The sequence below is a fragment of the Mus musculus genome, chromosome 4 (assembly GCF_000001635.26).
Source record: "Mus musculus strain C57BL/6J chromosome 4, GRCm38.p6 C57BL/6J".
Taxonomy (NCBI): Eukaryota; Metazoa; Chordata; class Mammalia; order Rodentia; family Muridae; genus Mus; species Mus musculus.
The window spans coordinates 155,685,722-155,704,814 of record NC_000070.6 but is presented as its reverse complement, the minus strand read 5'-3'; the positions used below and the strand labels follow the sequence as shown (position 1 = coordinate 155,704,814).

The window sequence follows — 19,093 nt, the reverse complement described above, 5'->3', positions numbered from 1 at the left end:
AAGCACGTCACTTCCTCTGTGAGCCCGTTGCAGCTTAACATGTAAACGATATGAAAAATATGGGTGAGGTAGCGGGCTCTTCAAGTTCGGCCAATCGGAAAACTGGCAGGAAAAATCGCTTCTCTGTTGGAAGCCAGTTTAGGTTGCCTATTGAGAGCTCGATCTCAAGTGAGAGGGGGAGAGAGAAATAGAGTTGCTGCTGGGCGTGGTGCCTCACACTTTTCTTTAATCCTAGAACTCGGTAATCAGGTCGACTTACAGCCGGCCTACCTGCCTGGTGACCTGTCCCCTCTAGCTCGAATGGAATGGTCAAGAAGTGAAGGGGATTAGATAAGTTGTTTGGAGATTCTGAGAACTCCTTTAAAGTTGGAGCAGTATGAGATTGTCAGGGACAAGAAGGTAGATAATGTGTAGTAAGTATAACAAAAGCTGTGTTTTGCCGGGCGGTGGTGGCGCACGCCTTTAATCCCAGCACTTGGGAGGCAGAGACAGGCAAATTTCTGAGTTCGAGGACAGCCTGGTCTACAGAGTGAGTTCCAGGACAGCCAGGGCTACACAGAGAAACCCTGTCTCAAAAAAAAAGCCGTAGATTCAGTAATCTACCCTTTATTCCTATTATTCCTGTATCTTCCTCTTTTCTTTTTCATCCCTTCTCCCTCCTTTATAAAAGTATATTTTATTCGCTTATAGTAATTGTCTCAAAGACTACCTCTACCTGTTTGCCTAGGCCTAGAATCTTCTAGCCTCCATGCAACCTTTTTTTCTTTTAAAGTTTATTTATATATATGAGTACACTATGGCTGTCTTCAGTCACACCAGAAGACGGCATGGGATTCCATTACAGATGATCGTGAGTCACCATTTGGTTGCTGGGAATTAAACTCAGGACCTTTGGGAAAGCAGTCCGTGCTCTTAACTACTGAGCCATCTCTCCAGTCCTATTTTGAAACTAAATTTCCCACTATGAACCTCCTCATTGCTATTGAAGTCTGCCATCATTGTTCCTTGTGTTAATGAGGAGGAGAGTATTGAGAACCTGTTGCGAGTAAGCCCACAGAGACCATCACGTGGACACTCTGAAAGCCAAAAGGAAAGTCTTTATTTTTGCCTGCTAGCTGCACAGAGAACTTGCCCAAATCATGTAACCTTGAGCCTTGCAGCTCTTTGACTTTATGTACAAAGACCATCTTGATTGGCATGCTTCAGTTAGCGAGAAGCAGAACTGTGGAAGTCAAAAAGCAAGATTAGAACATTGAGGAAGTTTTTACTTGGGGACTTATGGACTATGTTTCTATTTAGTCAGGTGTTGAGGCCTATGTGCTGGGCTTTTTCTTTGTTTGGTTTGTTTTGAAGATTTATTTTGTGTGAGAACACTAGCTGTTGAGGCCTATGTGCTGGGTGGTTTTGTTTCTTTAAAGATTTATTTATTTTATGTGAGTACACTGTTGCTCTCTTCACACACACCAGAAGAGGGCATCAGATCCCATTAAAGATGGTTGTGAAATATGGTTGTTGGGAATTGAACTCAGGAGCTCTGGAAGAACAGTCAGTGCTATTTATTTATTTCATGTATATGAGTATACCAATGCTCTCTTCAGACACACCAGAAGAGGGCATCAGACCCCATTACAGATGGTTGTGAGCCACCATGTGGTTGGTGGGATTTGAACCCAGGACCTCTGGAAGAGCAGTCAGTGCTCTTAACCGCTAAGCCATCTCTCCAGCCCATGTGCTGGGTTTTAAGTGCAGAATGGTGTCTCTAACATAGCATCAGTTGTGCTAAAGTCTGGGGACCTGTTACAAACGAGGTGCCAGAATCCTTAGGTCCTCTGATATGTTCAAGGGAACAGTATTAAGCAGCACGTGTGTGTTTTTGAGGAACCAGTGAGGACATTTCCCCCACTTTTATCATACTTACTATTATAAAATTCTGTGGCCAGGAGTGACAGTGAGTACCTTTGTTTTATGTTCTCTTATCCTGGGTTTGCTTAGTTGGCTTTTTGTTTTGTCTTTGGTGTTTTTGAGACAGGCTCTTACTAAGTAGCTCTGTCTTGGAAATCCCTATGTAGACCAGGCTGGCCTCAAATTCCGAGATCTGCCTGCATCATGCCTCCCAAGTGTTGGGATTAAAGGCCTACACTACTCCACCTAGCTGGTAGGGGTTGTCTCCAAAAAACTAACAAAAAATATGTATGTGGGGCCAAAGCGCAAGGAGCATTTAACAAACAGGAGGTGCAAGTGAAAACTGGGCGATCATTTGAGAAGAGGATTAGGGGTGCTGTGATTGCTGTAGTGTGATTTATCCAGTGCGCTTGGGCCTTTAAAGGATCCCCAGTTGCTAGTCAACTGGCCATTTGGTAATTCTTAGCCATTAGAACCGCTTGGCCCTATGGCCTTCTGTGTTGGTTGCCTCTTGGATTTCTGGGAAGGGGATAAGTTATATATAAAAAGCCAGCTGAGGCAGAGAAAAGAGGAACTGGGCTAGCAAGGTGAGAAGAAAAGGCAATTGGTGCAGAAGATATTGTTAGGAGGCAGTTCAGCCAGGAGAAGCTGAGATGAGCAGAGGCTGCCACAGTTGTGAGGGTTTGGAGCTGCTGGTATTGACAAAACTGTAGAGGGGACTGTGTAAGCAGACTGTTGGGGACTGAGGGGGGGACAGTCGGGAGAAACGTTTGAGGCTGGGAGGAGTGCTGGCCGGTAGCTAAGAGATCTGGTTACTGTTCTAAAATAGAAGATGTTTTACACAACGCTTTCATACCGTAAAGATTCTCTTCACCATAAAGATTATGATGAAGATCCCTTTTCATTTGCAGTCACAAGTAAGAGCAGATCTATTTACACAGTGAATATGAAAACCTCTGTGGTTTTCCAATGCTCTCATAACACATCAGCCTGATATTCAAGGCATTATGTCTTGACGCCAATCTCTCCTCCGTCTTAGAACGTAATGGCAGAGAAGCTAGACGCTGCTCATCTCATGCCTTTCCTTCTAATATATGTGCTGCTCCCATCCGTTATTTCTTCTGCAGACATTACTTCACCTGTCCTGCTTGTCCAGCTATATCTCAGTCACTTTCGTCACTAATTGAGCCACAACTGATGTCCCTTCCTTCAGAAAGGCTTCCCCTCCTACTTCTTTAGTCCACTATCCTGTGCCTGCTCCAAGTGCCACAACACATTCAACTTGCCCTTATGTCTCTGAACATTCTTTTTGGAACTATATGCCCTGCTTATAGACTCTGAACCCTAAAAGGGTTCATACATACATATATACATACACACATATGCATATATGATACACATATACACCACACACATGAAACCCAAGGCTTTCTTCCACTGAGCTGCCTCCCATCCCCTTTCCAGTATGCATAGGCCTGCTGTCCCAGTGTGGGTAAGATGATATTTATAACCTCAGTACTTAGGTCGTGAGGGCAAGAGAATCAGTTTAGGGTCGATTTCAGCTATGCAGAGCTTAAGGCCAGCCTAGACTACACGAATCCCTATCTCCAAAACAAAGTAAAGCAAAACTTACTGTCTGTGTACAAGCCCTCAACCGAGTGCTCCCAGATCATAAGGGAGGGGAGGGGCTAAGTGATATCACAGCCTTGTGCACACTGAGTGGTCACACTACCAAGACTACAGAGTTAGACTCTCTCTCTCACTGATGCCTGTTTCAAGGCAGAAGGTGAGAAACCTAAGCTGAAAAACTCTTTTATTTTTTATGTATATAGGTGTTCGGCCTGCATGCATGTCTATATATGTATGCCTGGGACACTCTGAGGCCTGAAGAGGGCATCAGATCCCCTACAGCTAGAATCTAGATGGTTGCCAGCTAACCATGTGGGTGCTGGGAATCTAACCCAGATCTTCTGGAAGAGCAATTAGTGCTCTTAAATGATGAGCCAACTCTCCAACACCTAGAGCAATTTTTTATTTTTTGTGTAGCCCTAGCTGTACTAGAACTCACTCTGTAGACCAAGCTGGCCTCATCTGCCTGTGTCTGCCTATCTACCAAGCCCTGGGATTAAAAGTGTATACTACCACCTCCCAGATCATGACATTTAAAAAAACAAAACAAAACAAAACAAAAAAACCTTTTAAACTAAAATGAAGTCTTTTCTTTCTTCAGATTTTATTTTGTGTACATCTGCATGTACCCCTGCATGCCAGAAGAGGGCACCAAATCCTATAAATGGTTATGAGCCACCATGCCATTGCTGGAAATTGAACTCAGGCCCTTTGGAAGAGAAATCAGTGCTCTTAACCACTAAGCCACCTCTCCAGCCCTACCACTTTTGCTTTTGCTTTTTTGACACAGTCTCTCTATGTAGCATTGGCTGGCCTGGAAATCACTATGCAGACCAGGTTGGCCTCAAACTCCCAAATGCTGGGATTAAAGTGCCACCATGCCTGGCTAGGACAAGTTTTTAATAGCTTGAATAAGACAACTAACCTAACAAATCACAAGTATAGTACTTAAGTCATAAAACTCAGTATGTTTCTCTATACATGAAAACACCTGCAAAATTAACAAAACACATTTATCAAACTCAAACATTTCTTATACCACTTTGTAATCTTTCCCGCCTCCTCTACTCCCAGCCCTCAGTCATATCCCCAGGCAACCCACCACTCTCCAGTCAACACTAACGTTGCTGCCTGTTACTATGGTCTGCATATTTTAGAATTACAGTCTCAGGTAGTTCAGGCTAGCCTCAAAGACAATTTATGCCTGGGAATGACCCTGACATCCTGACCCCCTTCACGTGACCAGGGTTCTAGTGCCCTGCTCCTTTGTCTGGCCTTTTGTTGTTGTTGTTGAGACAAGGTTTCTCTGAGTAGCCCTGGCAGTCCTGGAACTTGCTCTGTAGACCTCAAAACTCAGTGATCCACCTGCCTCTGGTCCCCAAGTGCTGTGATTAAAGGTGTGCACTACCATGCCCAGGTTCCCTATTGCCAGCTTTCCTGCTGTCTATTGCTGGTTGCTTTCCACTGTTTGGCCATACCACATTTTGATCAACAACCTGCAGATGGTAATTTGTGCTGTTTCTAGTCTGGGGCTATTACAGATACCTCACACTTCAGCCATGAGCATCTCCGTGTAAACTGTGCATACAAACACTTTCGAAGTTTTCATTGAACTAATACCTGGAAGTGAAGCAGAAATGGGATTTTTTTCTTTTCATTCTGTTTTGACTTTTGTGTTTTGGGGGCAATGCCTCACTTGCTAAGCTCAAGCCCCCTTCAGGTCTGTAATCATCAACCTCCTGAGTGCTGGCCTGTGCCACCATGCCCAGCCTGTGTGTGTGCAAATGCTTCCCATTTGGATTAAGAAAAAGTCAAAGAGGAGAGGCATGGTGGCACACACCTTTAGTCCCAGAATTCTGGAGGCAGAGGCAGGCGGATCTCTCTCAGTCCAAGACCAGTCTAGTCTATATAGCAAGTTTCAGCATAACCATGACTTTATAGTGAGACCTTGTCTCTAAAACAAAAAAGGAGAGACAGACAGACAGAGACAGAGGGAGGGAGAGAGGAAGGGAGGGAGAAAAAACTGCTGAGGGGATGGAGGCATAGCTTCAGTGGTAGGAGCTCTTGCCAAACATGACAAGGACCTGAGTTCAGTCCCTAACATAGACAGGGCCTATGGCAAGCAATCCTCTTGCTTCAGCCTGCTAAGTGATGAGATCATGTGAATATCTCATGTGAATACCACGTGTTTGGCAATAGGCAGAATCTTTAAATACTGATATTTACATTCCTTTGTGTGTGTGCTCATGGAGCACGTACATGGAGAGGTCTGGCCACAACCTCAAGGAGTTGGTGCCCTCGCTCCACCTTGTAAGTCCCAGGACTCAAACTCAAGTCAAGCTTGACAGGTGCCTTTACCCAGTGAGCCATGTCACCAACCTGCAGGCTCATGTAGCCAAGACTGGCCTTGAACGTCGGATAGCCCTGCCTCCACCTTCCAACTGCTGAGAGATTATATATTTGAACCCAGAACCTAGCTTAAAATTTCTATAAAGTTTATCAATTTGTTCTTTTATGATACATGTTATTATGTGTGATGGGAAAAAAAGGGTGCTAGATAGGATTAATGGTATATTGTGCATTTCAGAATAGATCAGAGAACCCGGAGACATAGCTGGAAACTTCAAAATAGGGATGGGGATATAACTCAGTTGGTAGAATGCTTGCCTAGCACACATAATACCTCAGGCTTGACATCTCGTACTCTATAAAACCAAAACTGGTGGTCCATCAATTATTTCAGTACCCGGGGAGAAAGAAGGGTCAGGGTTCAAGCTGATCTTTGACTCATGAGTTGGAAGCTATCCAAGGCTGTAAGAGACTGTCTCAAAAAAAAACAAGAAACAAAAAAAACAAAAAAGGCAGGGAGGGAAAGATGGGAAAAGGTAGAGGAAGACGCAGAAGGCAGGCAAGAGGGGTGTACATACCTGCAGCACCAGCACTCACTCACGTGGCTTAGTCACATTCCTTTAATCTTAGCAGTGGGGAGGCACCAGGCAGCAGATCTCTGGGAGTTCAAGGCCTGGCTGGTCTACATATCAAGGTGCAGGGCAGTCAGGGCTTTACACTAAGACCCTGTCTCAAAAGCAAAAATCTCCTGAGTCACACTAGCCACAGTGACCAGTGGGGTTACACTGTGTGTTCTGAAAGGGTGTGTTACTGTCCTGGGTACAGTGAGTGAGCTTTGAGTCACTTCTATGTAACTCAGCACATGGAGGGTCTGAAATGCTGGTACACTTTTCATGGGGGTTCAGTTCACGCAAAGAACGATGGCTATGGGTCATTCTGGTAGGCTAAGGTAGTTACATGCTATGACTATGTTTTTGAAGGTAGGCAGATTCGAAGGTCTTGTTTTGGGTAAAAATGTACAATGTCCCTGGAGATCATACTGAAAATTTTAAGAAGGGACACACACTTGAGCAGGGTTGGGCTGGGGCATAGCTGCTCATGGAAACCTGAACAGTAATTAAATGGGTACAATTCATTCCTCTCCATATGTCTGACCTGTATGTTGGGGATTTTTGTTGTTTGTGTTTTCTTTTTTTTTTTTTTTTTTAGGTTTTATTTTATTATTATATCTAAGTACACTGTAGCTGTGTCTTCAGATGCCCCTGAAGAGGGCGTCAGATCTCATTACGGATGGTTGTGAGCCACCATGTGGTTGCTGGGATTTGAACTCAGGACCTCTGCAAGAGCAGTCAGTGCTCTTAACCACTGAGCCATCTCTGCAGCCCTGTTTGTGTTTTCTTTCCTGGCCTTTAACTCGATGCGTAGCTAAGAATGACTCTGAACTTCTGATCCCCAGCCTCCGTGTCCTGAGTGCTGGTGCTGCAGGTACCTACCACGCTGCCCAGTTTATATGGTGCTGGACACTTGCAAGGAAAGCATTCTAACAGCTGAACCACAGTTGAATCACATTGAGGGCCTAGGGCAGTCTAGAGCTTTGGCACCAGAAGAGCCCACACGGTTCTAGCTCTAGAATCAGACTGTGCCGAGGGAGCTAGGGTACTTTAGACAGGGAACTTCCAGCGTGCCAGCTGCTGCCCATGCAGGTTGAAGACATCAGAACACACCTCATAAACAGCCTAGATCCCCAAAGAACAGCAGTGGGAGAAAAGCTGGACTGCAAACCTCTTCCACTTCTGCTCTAGCTGTCTAGACAACCTACTATGTCCTCCACCCCTCAGACAAGTCCGGGCACGTCACTACACCCCCAACCTCCCTCCCACCCCCTCTCGATGAGTCACTCATCAGACCTGGCTCATCCCTGTCTTGTACTTTTGCCGTGTTCAGGGTTACAGGAACATAAGCGTCCCAAGGACATTCTAGGCATGGAGAGTGAGTGGCTCACACAGTAGCCTAGGTTCATTTTCTCTGCCTAGTCCTACCCCCAACTTTAACACTGCAGAGGGAAGCCACACTGGGGAGAGGACCCCCTCTTAAAGCTGCCTAACTGTTGCTTGTCACAGCTCAAATGGGTCATTACTGTGTGTCGAGGCTATTTCTAACCACTGCTAGTTCCACCTCCCCAACCCCCGCACAACACAGCTGGTCTAGAAAGAAAGATACTATCTCAAGGTGGACAAGCAAGTTATGGACGCCCTGACTGTCCTCCTGCCTGAACTGTAAGTCAGCATTCCAGTGAATACTGTCTGGGGCTGATCTTCCATCCCAGTGGAAAGCTTTAAGGCCAGCCACTGGACTAATGCCCGAGGCCCTTGGGGGAACTGAATCCACCTTCCCGTCCCTCACCCATAGCCTCCCCTCCAGCATTCCAAATAAACACACAAGACAGTGGTTTTGGTCTGAGAGTGATGGACATTTAGATGTTGGCAACTGACCAGTGCCTCACAGGGAACGGGCAGAGCAAAGACAGAGAGGTAGGACACGGGTGCTGCCAGCCAGGGCTCAGGTCATCACGGTCGCTGGGGTGAGAATGGGAGGAAAAATCGCCAAGGTTAAGTTCAGTGGTCAGAGCCCAGGCTCAGAGACACAGGGGCAATGCCTTATTCTTCCCAATATCACAAGGTGGCTGAGTGACCTCAACCAGGTGCCTGTGTGTGTATCAGGAGGTAGGCAAGACCAGCCTCTGGCCATGCAGAAGGAGGGGCACTATCACTGGGGTCAGAGCTCAGGTGTGAGAAGACCTGGGCTCGTAAAGTAGCACTGTGGCCACTGAGGTTTCTAGGCTTGGGACCCAGAGCACAGTTAAAGGTTTGGCGGGGCAAGGCTGGCAGCTTTCCTTCAGCCCCTCAGGGTCCCTCAGCGTCCCGTCTTCCCAACCCCCACCCCACCCTGGAAAAAAATCCTAATCAAGGCAGTACAAGCAAGAGGAAAGGGTGAATCCCCAGCCTCCTGAGGTGGAGGACACTCACCCCTGGGTGCAGCAGCTGGACACTGGGCCCAGCCTGCTGAGCTACATCATGGCTCTTGGCTTCTCGGACACCCACAAAGGAAGACAAAACAGGGCCTGTGAACCCTTGCCCCAGGCTCCTGGAAGTCTCAAAGATGGTGTGTCCTCAATGGGACTCTGACCTGAAGCATGCATAAGCCAGACAGCCACAGGGCCACAGTCCCCATGGACAGCTGAGGGATGATGGGTGGCTCCTGCAGTGGGTCAGAGATACTAAGGCACAAAGCTAACCTAAGCCCACTGGGGTAAGGTGGGGTGGGTACAGGCTCCAGAGGTCACTCCTCCCAATCTGCAAAGTACAAAGTGACCAAGCAACAATCACGGCCAAGCTTTGACAACCTGGCACAGGATGAAAGTTCAGGTTCATGATCCTGGGTGCCAGTGGTTTTTGCCAGAAGGGAATGTATATTCTGGCCGGCTCTATAAAGGCCTCTGGAGATGGAGAAGACCCCTGGCTGCCATTGACACTCTAGCCCAGGCCTATGGGCCAGTCTGAGGCCTGAGTCTGGAAGGCAGATACCCATCTGGGGCTGGCAAGGTCGTGGGATGATGCCAAGGTCCCTGCATGGGCTAGTTTCCATTAGGCCCTCCATGGGGATCCTAAAGAGGGAGAGGGAATGAGAGAAAAGCAGAGAGAGGGCCTTAGGGTCTCAGCGCACTTGGCAGATGGAACCCAGGTGGGCGGGTCGCCTTGCGCTTCAGGGCTGCCTGCGCAGACTGGGTCGCCGGAAGGTCGGGTGCATGAGGTTCTCGGTGATGTAGGCCACCAGCAGGCAGATGACCACCAGCATGACACAGATGGAGCCGCCTACCGCCGTCATGGCCACCACGATCTCCTGCATAGCTGCCGGTTCGGCGGTGAACTCCACGCACTCGGCCAGCTCTGGCGGGACGACGGCGACCTCGGCGCGCAGCGGCAGCTGCTGCAGGCACAAGCGGTAGCGCACGCTGTCGTGCACGTCCGGTAGCAGGTAGTCGCGGCAAGAGGCACCCAAAAGCACGCGATCGCAAGGGAAGCGCGTATAGGTGCCACGCCACGAGCAGTTTAGCGCGAAGACGCGCACGCGGCGCGCCTCTGCAGGAGCCAGGCGCCACTGCAGCAGCACGCTGCGATTGCGCAGGACGTGGGCGCGCAGCGAGCCACCCGCCGAGGCCAACGTTTCGCAGCCCGGCGTCTGGCAGCGGAAACCCCGAACGGGGCTGCGAAAGCACAGGCGCCCACCGCCCGTCTCTGGGCCCTCGGACAGCACCTTGTAGGGGCACCAGGGCGCGTCGGGGGCCGGCTCCCAGCCCGGCGGCGTCGGGTCCACAGCGGCGCCTGACGGTGGCGCGCATGCAGCCAGCAGCAGCAGCAGCGGCGGAGCGCGCATCCTGCGGCTAGGCCGGCGCGGCGGGGCGCGGGCTCGCGAGCGCACGGGGCGCGGCGGAGGGTCACGCGGGCCGCGCCGCCGCAGCCGCTGCCGCGCTCCCCCCACGCAGCGCCCTCCGCCGCCACCCGCTCCGACCCGCTTCACGCCCAGGCCCGGTGCGCGCTCGGACCCAGCGGCAAAGGCGGGGCTGCCCCACGTCCCGCCCCCTTAACCCTCTCTGGGCCGCGTCCCACGGGCATGAGAAAGTCTACCTAGCACAGGCGGGTGTTGAACGGTGGTCCTGGGACAGGCCCTTGCCACAATTGATGAGAACTCCGGACGGTCCCTCTATCCGGTGCTGGCCCCTCGTGGCCACCGAGAGCGTCCTGCCCGCTCTGACCAAGAGGATGGACAAAGGGACTGAAATGTAACTTCACTCTGAGATCCTGGATCTTTGGAGTAGATGGCATCCACTAGGGAGGAAAATCTGAGGCCAAGGTTTTGACTTGGTGAAAATTGATTATTCTGCACTCCTGAAGAGATGTTGCAGGCAGATCTCCTCTATCTCATTGTTCCTTCTCGTCATTGGCTCTTGAAGAGGCTCAGGACCAGACAATGAAAACGACCCCACAAAAAGCCACCCCGAGTCAGGCCGATAGAATCCAAGCTACTTAAGAACTAGCCCACCCGGGCAGGAGAGATGGCCCAGTGGTTAAGAGCACTGGCTGCTCTTCCTGAAGTTGTGGATTAAATTCCCAGCAACCACATGGTGGCTCACAACCATCTATAATGGGATCTGATGGCACACAGGTGCACACACTTATATATATGTATAGAGAGAGCACTTATATACGTAAAATAAATACATCTCTAAAGAAGTGGGAAAAGAGAATAGCCTACCTGGGCTACCAAATGAGTTTGGGGTCAACCTGGGCAATTTAGTGAGACCCTCAAAATGAAAACAAAAAAATAAAATAAAATCAAACCAAGCCAGTTATGGTGCCCTAAATCAGCAAGATCAAAGGTCTCCTTGACTACTTGAGACTAGTCTCAAAAAACACAAAACAACCAAGCAAGGAGACACAGGGGGACGGGCAGAACCACTGAATTCTCACCCCTGCACGGTCACCAAACAGAGTCAGGGCCAAAGGACACCTGAAGAGACTGCCCTGCCTGCCCTGCCTGCGCTAAGTAGGGGGTGCAGCCAGAACCAGCTAGTGCCTAAAAGCTCTGCTGCTAAGGATCAACGGTGCACTGAAAAGGGAGGCGAGTGTGGTCTCACCCTACTGTACGTACTGTCCTTTGAGGTGACCTTAGCCAGGAAAGGAAACGGAGGGTGTGCGGGCTGCAGTGTTCTCTAGGTCCTACCTCCTGTGTCTGTAGACTATGGTGTTTCCACACACCTACAGCCCTTATCCTAGTCATCCTGAAAACCCCAAGCGGTAACTGAGCCTGAGTTCAGTATCAGAAGCCTCTATGCAGCCATTGTGCACCTCATGACTAACTTGGAAGGATCCAATCACGACACCAAGCCTCTCCAATTTGTAGAGTCTAATAAGATCTCCGTCCTCAGTGGAGGGCAGGGGTTTCAAGAGATATACTTCCTGCCCCCACCCTATTCCTACCTTTCCCTTAAACTGGGCAGAGTGCAGACTCATCATTGTAAATGTGCCCAGAAATTCCTGTAGGTCATGTCCAGAATTATCCAGACCTTCTTTCAGTTGGCTTGCAGGTATTAGTTGGAAATATTGGTACGGAAAATGGGCAAGACAACATAATGTGGTATCTTTGGATGGAAGACAGCTAGATGCTCAATCTTACTACTAGGAGGTGTGGCCTTGTTGGAGTGGGTGTGGCCTTGTTGGAGTGGGTGTGGCCTTGTTGGAGTGGGTGTGGCCTTGCTGAAGGAAGTGTGCCACTAGAGGTGGGCTCTAAAGTTTCAAAAGCCCAAGCCAGTCCCAGTGTTCTCTCTAAGCCTGATCTAGATGTGGTACTCTCAATTGTCTCTCCAGCACCACATCGGCCTGTGTTGCCACCATGCGTCCCACCAAGATGATAATGGACTGAACTTCTGGATCTGTAAGCAAGCCCCAATTAAATGCTTTCTTTTATAAAGGTTGCTGCAGTCATGGTGTCTATTCACAGGGACCCTGTTGAACAGTGATCTGAGTTGAAAACACACTAGCCATAGCCCTGCCCTAGGTCTGACTTCACCCATGCTTCAAATTTGTCCTAGGGCAAGGGGCTTTCCAGTGGGGCTGGGGGTGGGGCTCACAAATTCTGGCCTTTTCCTGGTCAGGGTGGCACTTGATCAGCTTCCTTTCATGTAAGAGAAAGCTTTCTAGAGGTCCTGAGTTCAATTTCCAGCAACCACATAGTGGCTCACAACCATCTTTAATGGGATTCGATGCCCTCTTCTGGTATGTCTGAAGACAGCGACAGTGTACTCATATGCATAAAATAAATAAATCTTTAAAAAAAATTAATTGAAAAAAGAAAAAAAAACCCAGAGACTCCACCAAAAAGCTATTAGAACATGTAACATATTGAGGGAAAAGCTGCTTTCTCTCCACTGGGTTGAGGCTGGCCATGGGGAAAAAGGATTTTATTATATCCTGTCTGGATAATTCTATCTATGGTATATTTCCAGCTAGAAACAAAGAGAGGGGAAAGGCTATTGCTGTGTAAAGGTCTGCCAAGCCACAGCAGGTTCAGAGGAAACTCACAACAGGAGGCCCTAAATCCTACCCAATATTTTTTGTTTGTTTGTTTGTTTGTTTGTTTGTTTTTTGAGACAGGGTTTCTCTGTATAGCCCTGGCTGTCCTGGAACTCACTTTGTAGACCAGGCTGGCCTCGAACTCAGAAATCTGCCTGCCTCTGCCTCCCGAGTGCTGGGATCAAAGGCGTGTGCCACAACGCCCGGCTCCTACCCAATATTTTTAAGCCTATTGAACAAAGAAAGGAGAGAAATGCTGTCCCCAGAGACCACACGGAGCCCACCACCACCTCATTCCATACTGATCCACTCCTATTTCTGTAGCTTGACCCCCAAGCCCCAACTGAAGTAGAATAGTCCCTAGTCCTTTGACAGCACAGTCTTAGGGCTTGGCTGTATTGAAGCACTGCAGCCCCAACTATTCTGCACTGGAACCTGCAAGAATCGTGGGAACTTGGTCCCTACTAGGAGTCATGTTCATACTTCTACCCAAGACTTCCTTGCTACATCTTTCCATGTCCCTGCCCACAAAACTACCAATCAGCACAGACACCACTCCACAAAGAGCACCGTCGGGGAGCAGATTGGAACAGGTGGCTTCACTTTGGGCTAGAGCCAGTCTCCTGGGTAGTCCTGCTGGAAACTGGAAGGAAGGGAGCCTGTCACAGGCAGGGTGCCCAGAAAGTATGTCATGGTTAGGTAGCCAGATGGAGGAGTATTAGCACAGAATTCATAGCTGAGGCCAAAACACAAGGTCCTTCCAGGTATTGAGGCTGTTGTGGAGTTTTAGAGTAGGGGCTGCCTACCAGGGCCATTTCAATTTCTAGTAGCAGTGACTCCATCTCTCTTGGGAGAGCCTCTTTCTCCGGTCAGGAGTAGTGTGGGTGGAATGACCTTTCCCTGCTCAGGCAAGTGAGTCAGCCCGAGCCTGCACATTCAGACTTATGGAAGCTCATGGAAGGAGTTCGTTGCCTCAATATCAGCTGCTGTGGCTCTAGAGGTACCTGAACAGGTAGCTGGTTAAAAAGGAAACCAAACCCAGCAAATGCCAGAGATCTGACGTGTGTGCCTCCTCCAACACAGCCAATGCCAGAGATCTGGCGTGTGTGCCTCGTCCACGTGCCCAGATCTAACCTCAGACGAAGCGAGCCCATGTGCTGGAGTTCACAGCCCAGAGAGATAGCTAGCAAAGCTATATATATATTTTTTAAGCAGGCTATGAAGCATGGGGACTTGACTGAGGATTTTCATGGTGTTCTTAGTTTCAGATCCTGCAGAAGAAGCTGGTCCATTCTAGCTTACATTGGGCTCTAGTTATGAAGTGTGGGCACAGATTTAGCCCTGGCACTAGGTTTGGGGTAAGAGGCAACGAAAGGGTGAGCCACAAAGAGACAATAAGGGAGAACAAGGCCACATCTACTGCTGCCATCAAAGCTGAGGAAGCTACATCATTGTTCACCATGTCGCCTATTATCAGTGGGGACTTGAACATGGCTTGAAAAAGGAGAAAGATGGCAGCTCTGTTTAGCACTTACAGCCTGCTGGTCCTTGTATCCAAACACCATCTTTGATGAAACCTGTGCACACATACCAGCATGCTAATACTTTCAGTAAAAATTCTCTTCAAATCCATTGCCTTTTGACTACATAATGTTTGTTAAAGTTTTTTTTAAATTAAATTTTCTTAATTTTATATGTTGTGTGTCTGTCTACACATACATGCCACAGTGCTTGTGTGGAAGTCAGAGGACATCTTTTTTTTTTTTTGGTTTTTCAAGACAGGGTTTCTCTGTATAGCCCTGGCTGTTCTGGAACTCACTTTGTAGACCAGGCTGGCCTCGAACTCAGAAACCCGCCTGCCTCTGCCTCCTGAGTGCTGGGATTAAAGGCATATGCCACCACTGCCCGGCTTGTCAGAGGACATGTTGGGTTTATCCTTCCACATGTTACTTTTAGGGATTGAACCCAGGTTCTCTTATACTGTATATTTATTATATTGTATATTTAAATTATGTTTAAATTATAAATTTAAATTACATGTTTAAAATTTTATATACATACATGCATGCATATATGCATACAGACACACACACACATATTAATGAAGGGCTCTAACAGGCTAGAAAATGGCAAACAGAGGGCCAAAAGGTTTTTCCCATTCCTCCCTTTCCTTCTCCTTTGCTACAAACCATTAGATTGCATTCCTAAAGTTACCCCACCCCTACCCCCGCCCTGCCTCCAAGATCCATTCAATTATTTGGCCACTGATTCAAACAAAACACCAAGATCCAATAATAAAAATTCATTATGTGGTTAATATATTCAATGAGAATTTACCAACTCACTACTTTTCTCCTTTAAAAAAAAAAATTTCTGTACAAAGCACCTGCTTGCTTGCTGCTTGCTGCTTGTCTGCCTCTGTAGCCTCCCTCAACTGCTTGCCCTTCCCAGGTAATAAATCTCCTTGGGGGGGCTGGAGAAATGGCTCAGCGGATAAGAGCTCTGACTACTCTTCCAAAGGTCCTTGGTTCAAACCCCAGCAACCACATGGTGGCTCACAACCACCTGTAATGAGATGCCTGAAGCCCTCTTCTGGTGTGTCTGAAGACAGCTACAGTGTACTTATGTATAATGATAAGTTTTTAAAAATTAAAAAAAAAACAAAAACTCCTTGGTGCTGAGAATTTGGTGTCTGGGTGTGTCCTGTACATACTCCAGGCAGCCAGGTAAGACAGGAGTCCTACCATTAATTACATAGTGTGGTGATGGTTATCTGTAAGCCCATGGTTGAGTGGCTGAGTCAGACAATATATTATGTTCAAGACCAACCTGGACCTCACAGTGAGACCATGTCTCAGTTTAAAAATTCTTTTATGGGGCTGGCGAGATGGCTCAGTGGGTAAGAGCACGCGACTGCTCTTCTGAAGGTCCAAAGTTCAAATCCCAGCAACCACATGGTGGCTCACAACCACCCGTAATGAGATCTGATGCCCTCTTCTGGTGTGTCTGAAGTCAGCTACAGTGTACTTACATGTAATAAATAAATAAATAAATAAACAAACAAACAAATAAATAAATCTTTTTAAAAAATTCTTTTATGTTACATTTACTGGTCAGATATGGTGGTACACACCTTTAACCTTCAACACTCCCATAACCTAGGAGGGAAAGGCAAGTGGCTCTCTAGGAATTTGAGGTTAGCTTTGTCTACATAGCAAGTTGCAAGGTAGCTGGGCTATACAGTGAGATCTGTCTCCAAAAACAAAACAACAAAACGAAACAAAAAGTGTTTGTGGGAGTAGAGAGATGTTTGGAACTAAAAAGGGGGGGGCGAGGGGAAGGGGGGGGAAGAAAAGGCCTACACCCAGTCAGAGTTCCACCTATTCCCTGGTCAGTCAGGCATGGGAGAGCTGCCAAACACCTTCCACTCATCCCTGGATGGGCATTCAAGCCTCTGACCTACTCTTCAGGGGGTGGCCAAGGGGCAGCTCTACCTGGGGAGCCCTGGAGCTACTTTGCTAAAGCCACCAGGGTTATAGGAGAGAGGGAAGAGGGAAGAGGGAAGAGGGAAGAGGGAAGAGGGAAGAGGGAAGAGGGAAGAGGGAAGAGGGAAGAGGGAAGAGGGAAGAGGTTCCTAACACCAACACCTGCAAGAGTGCGCACAGCCTTGATGAGCAGAGACTCTCTATGGTTTTGAAAAAGTATAACGTAAAAACAAAACTTCTAGGCCTTTAGGCCCAGGCTTGAGAATGTGACCTTTGTGACTCAATGCTCCAAGGCATGCTAATCATAAAACAGATAGCGACATTCCTCCACCCACCGATTCCTGGGTACAGGAAGTGTTCTTTCAAAGAAAGTCACCCTGACCCACCCTGACTGTTGCTGGAACAAGCTATGCAAAGGTGCTATTGTTAGAGGCTCTTAGAAAACAGTCTTGACTTTCCACTTCCTTGTGACTCTTAACTGGTATTTTTGGTATTTTCCAACAATGCCCTCCCTACCTCCTTCAGTTGTGGTTTCTTCCTTTAAATACCCCCTTACCCAGCTACTCGGGCGCCATGGTCCTCTACCCCTGCGTAGTGTATGACCGTGGTGGGCCCGAGAGCACTCTTGAATTAAAAGTCCTCTTTCAGTTTGCAGTGAAAGACCTCCGAAGGGAGACCCTCACTCAAATCTCGGGACAACAGCGGACCCTCAAGAACTCACGAGAGACCAAGCTTGATGCAAACCACATGAGGATTTATTTAGGGAAAGCCAGAGCTCTGGGGATGACTCATATCTCACGCAGGGGTAGAGGAGTCGACCTCAAGGGGAAAGGGGTCCCAGTTTTTATAGGCCCTCAGTGGGGAAAGGAGAAGGGGTGGAGTAGGGGATTTCCAGATTTAAACAATGTCAATTCTCAAGAAATGGGTATGGGAGGGGTACAAGGAAAGAGTCTGGTGCAGGTGTAGCAACTCCGGATTGGCCCGGCTATGGTTGCTGGGGAGATTTTCCGACTCTTTCCCAGCAACCAATATCACAAACACCTGGCAATGGGCTTCATCAGTGGGCACACACATGGGTTCAAAGAACGGTCAAAACATTGGCAGAAACACTGGTTCAAGGATGGCTTCTGGTGGGGTATTGGAGGGGGACGTGTGGATAATAAAAGTTAGACTTTTAAAAAGTGTTTATTTTTTTGGTGGGGAAGTCAAAAGTGTGAGGAGCAGACATAGAAGGACTGAGAAACTCACTCTGAGTGTAATCAGGGTGCATAATGTGAAATTCCCAAAGAGTCAATAAAAATATGTTGAAAGAATTTATTTGTTCACCAAACTAAACATAGGCACAATTGTTACTTCTGTGTGTAGTGGGCTTCCTCCCTAGTCTGTGTGTGTGTGTGTTTGTGTGTGTGTGTGTGTGTTGTCTTCCTTGGAAAAGCTTGTCACACAAACCTTGCCACCCAGACTCTCACCAGAACCAAAACGATTTGAGGCGGAGTGAGTGCATTGTCCTGGCTATGGGTAGCAAGAGCAAGGCAAGCAACTGAAGCTGAACACTCTGAAGGAGAAGCATCTGAGGAGGAAATCCTGATAGAGCCACCCCTTTCCATTTGTTGTGTGCCTTTTTGCCATGGCAGCAGTTTCATCGTTCCTGCTGTGGGTACTGAGACACGTAACTAAGGTTAAGCCATGAGGATTTGGACTGTCTGAGGGGAATCGCAGGATGACAGTCCTGGTCTATGTTGTATGGGGTGACATGCCTGCTTGAATAATGGGGTCCGCAATGTAAAATTTCAGTCTTTGAGAGTATGGTGCAAGGGTTGAGACTGCCAGCAACTATGGTAGAGGTTCTCTGGCCACTGCTGTGCATAGTAAGAAATGCATCTGAGGCTGAGATGGTAGCCAGTCACAACTTGTTTGGGTAAAGAAGGAATTATAAGATGAGGAGATATGGCAGCATCCTCTCCTTTGGTCCTGATCTGACAAATAAACAAGATGAGCTGCGGATGCTGCCTCGCTGCTGCTTAAAGCTTGGAGGCTGAGGGGAACAGAGTACAAGTTAGATCTGGGATCAAAAACCTTTCCTGGGACCCAAGGACTTGTAGAAGAATAAGAGTAAAGAGAAGGAGAACATAGTCAACAATGATAGAATGAAGACCTTAAGATAGAACATCTGACCGTTAAGAAAATTAAAGACCTGTGACCCAACATGCAGATTGGGACCTTAACAATGTCAGGTTTTGTTGAGTTCCATAGTGGGACATGATCTTCATTAAGTAAAGGCTTTGACAGACCTGAAAAATCTAGGGGAATGTGTAAAGAATGTAAACTGAAATAACTTAGCAGAGTTAAGGAAAAAGCAAAGCAAAGGACTGGTGTGTCTGTGTTCCTGCTAGACAGTTGTAGCAAGATTTGCAGCAAGCTAGAGTTCCTGAGGCGCTTCTGAAATGCTTTAAAGCCAGGTATGGTTCACAAAAAGCATTTTGATAAAAGATAGTCCAGCCTTTCTTGGGGGCAGATGATTATCCTCCCAAATTACCCAGGGCTTATTTCTCTCTAGCAAATGTTATAGAGGGGAAGATGGCATGCAAAGCCAGTGCC

At 47.8% G+C, this 19,093-nt stretch overlaps 1 protein-coding gene across 2 annotated transcripts; it reads right to left on the bottom strand.

Annotated features, from left to right (window-relative positions):
• Positions 1–8,329: 8,329 nt before the first annotated feature.
• On the bottom strand, positions 8,330–10,473 carry Fndc10 (fibronectin type III domain containing 10). Of its 2 annotated transcripts, XM_030253513.1 has the most exons (2): positions 8,907–10,363; positions 8,330–8,456 (listed from the first exon to the last, which is right to left on the bottom strand). In XM_030253513.1, the coding sequence occupies exon 1, from the start codon at positions 10,312–10,314 to the stop codon at positions 9,643–9,645; it is 672 nt and encodes a 223-aa protein (XP_030109373.1). In that variant the 5' UTR covers positions 10,315–10,363; the 3' UTR covers positions 8,330–8,456; positions 8,907–9,642. The 2 variants fall into 2 exon arrangements, with proteins under 2 accessions (XP_030109373.1, NP_848814.3); NM_178699.4 differs by having other exon boundaries at positions 8,330–10,473.
• Positions 10,474–19,093: the final 8,620 nt, after the last annotated feature.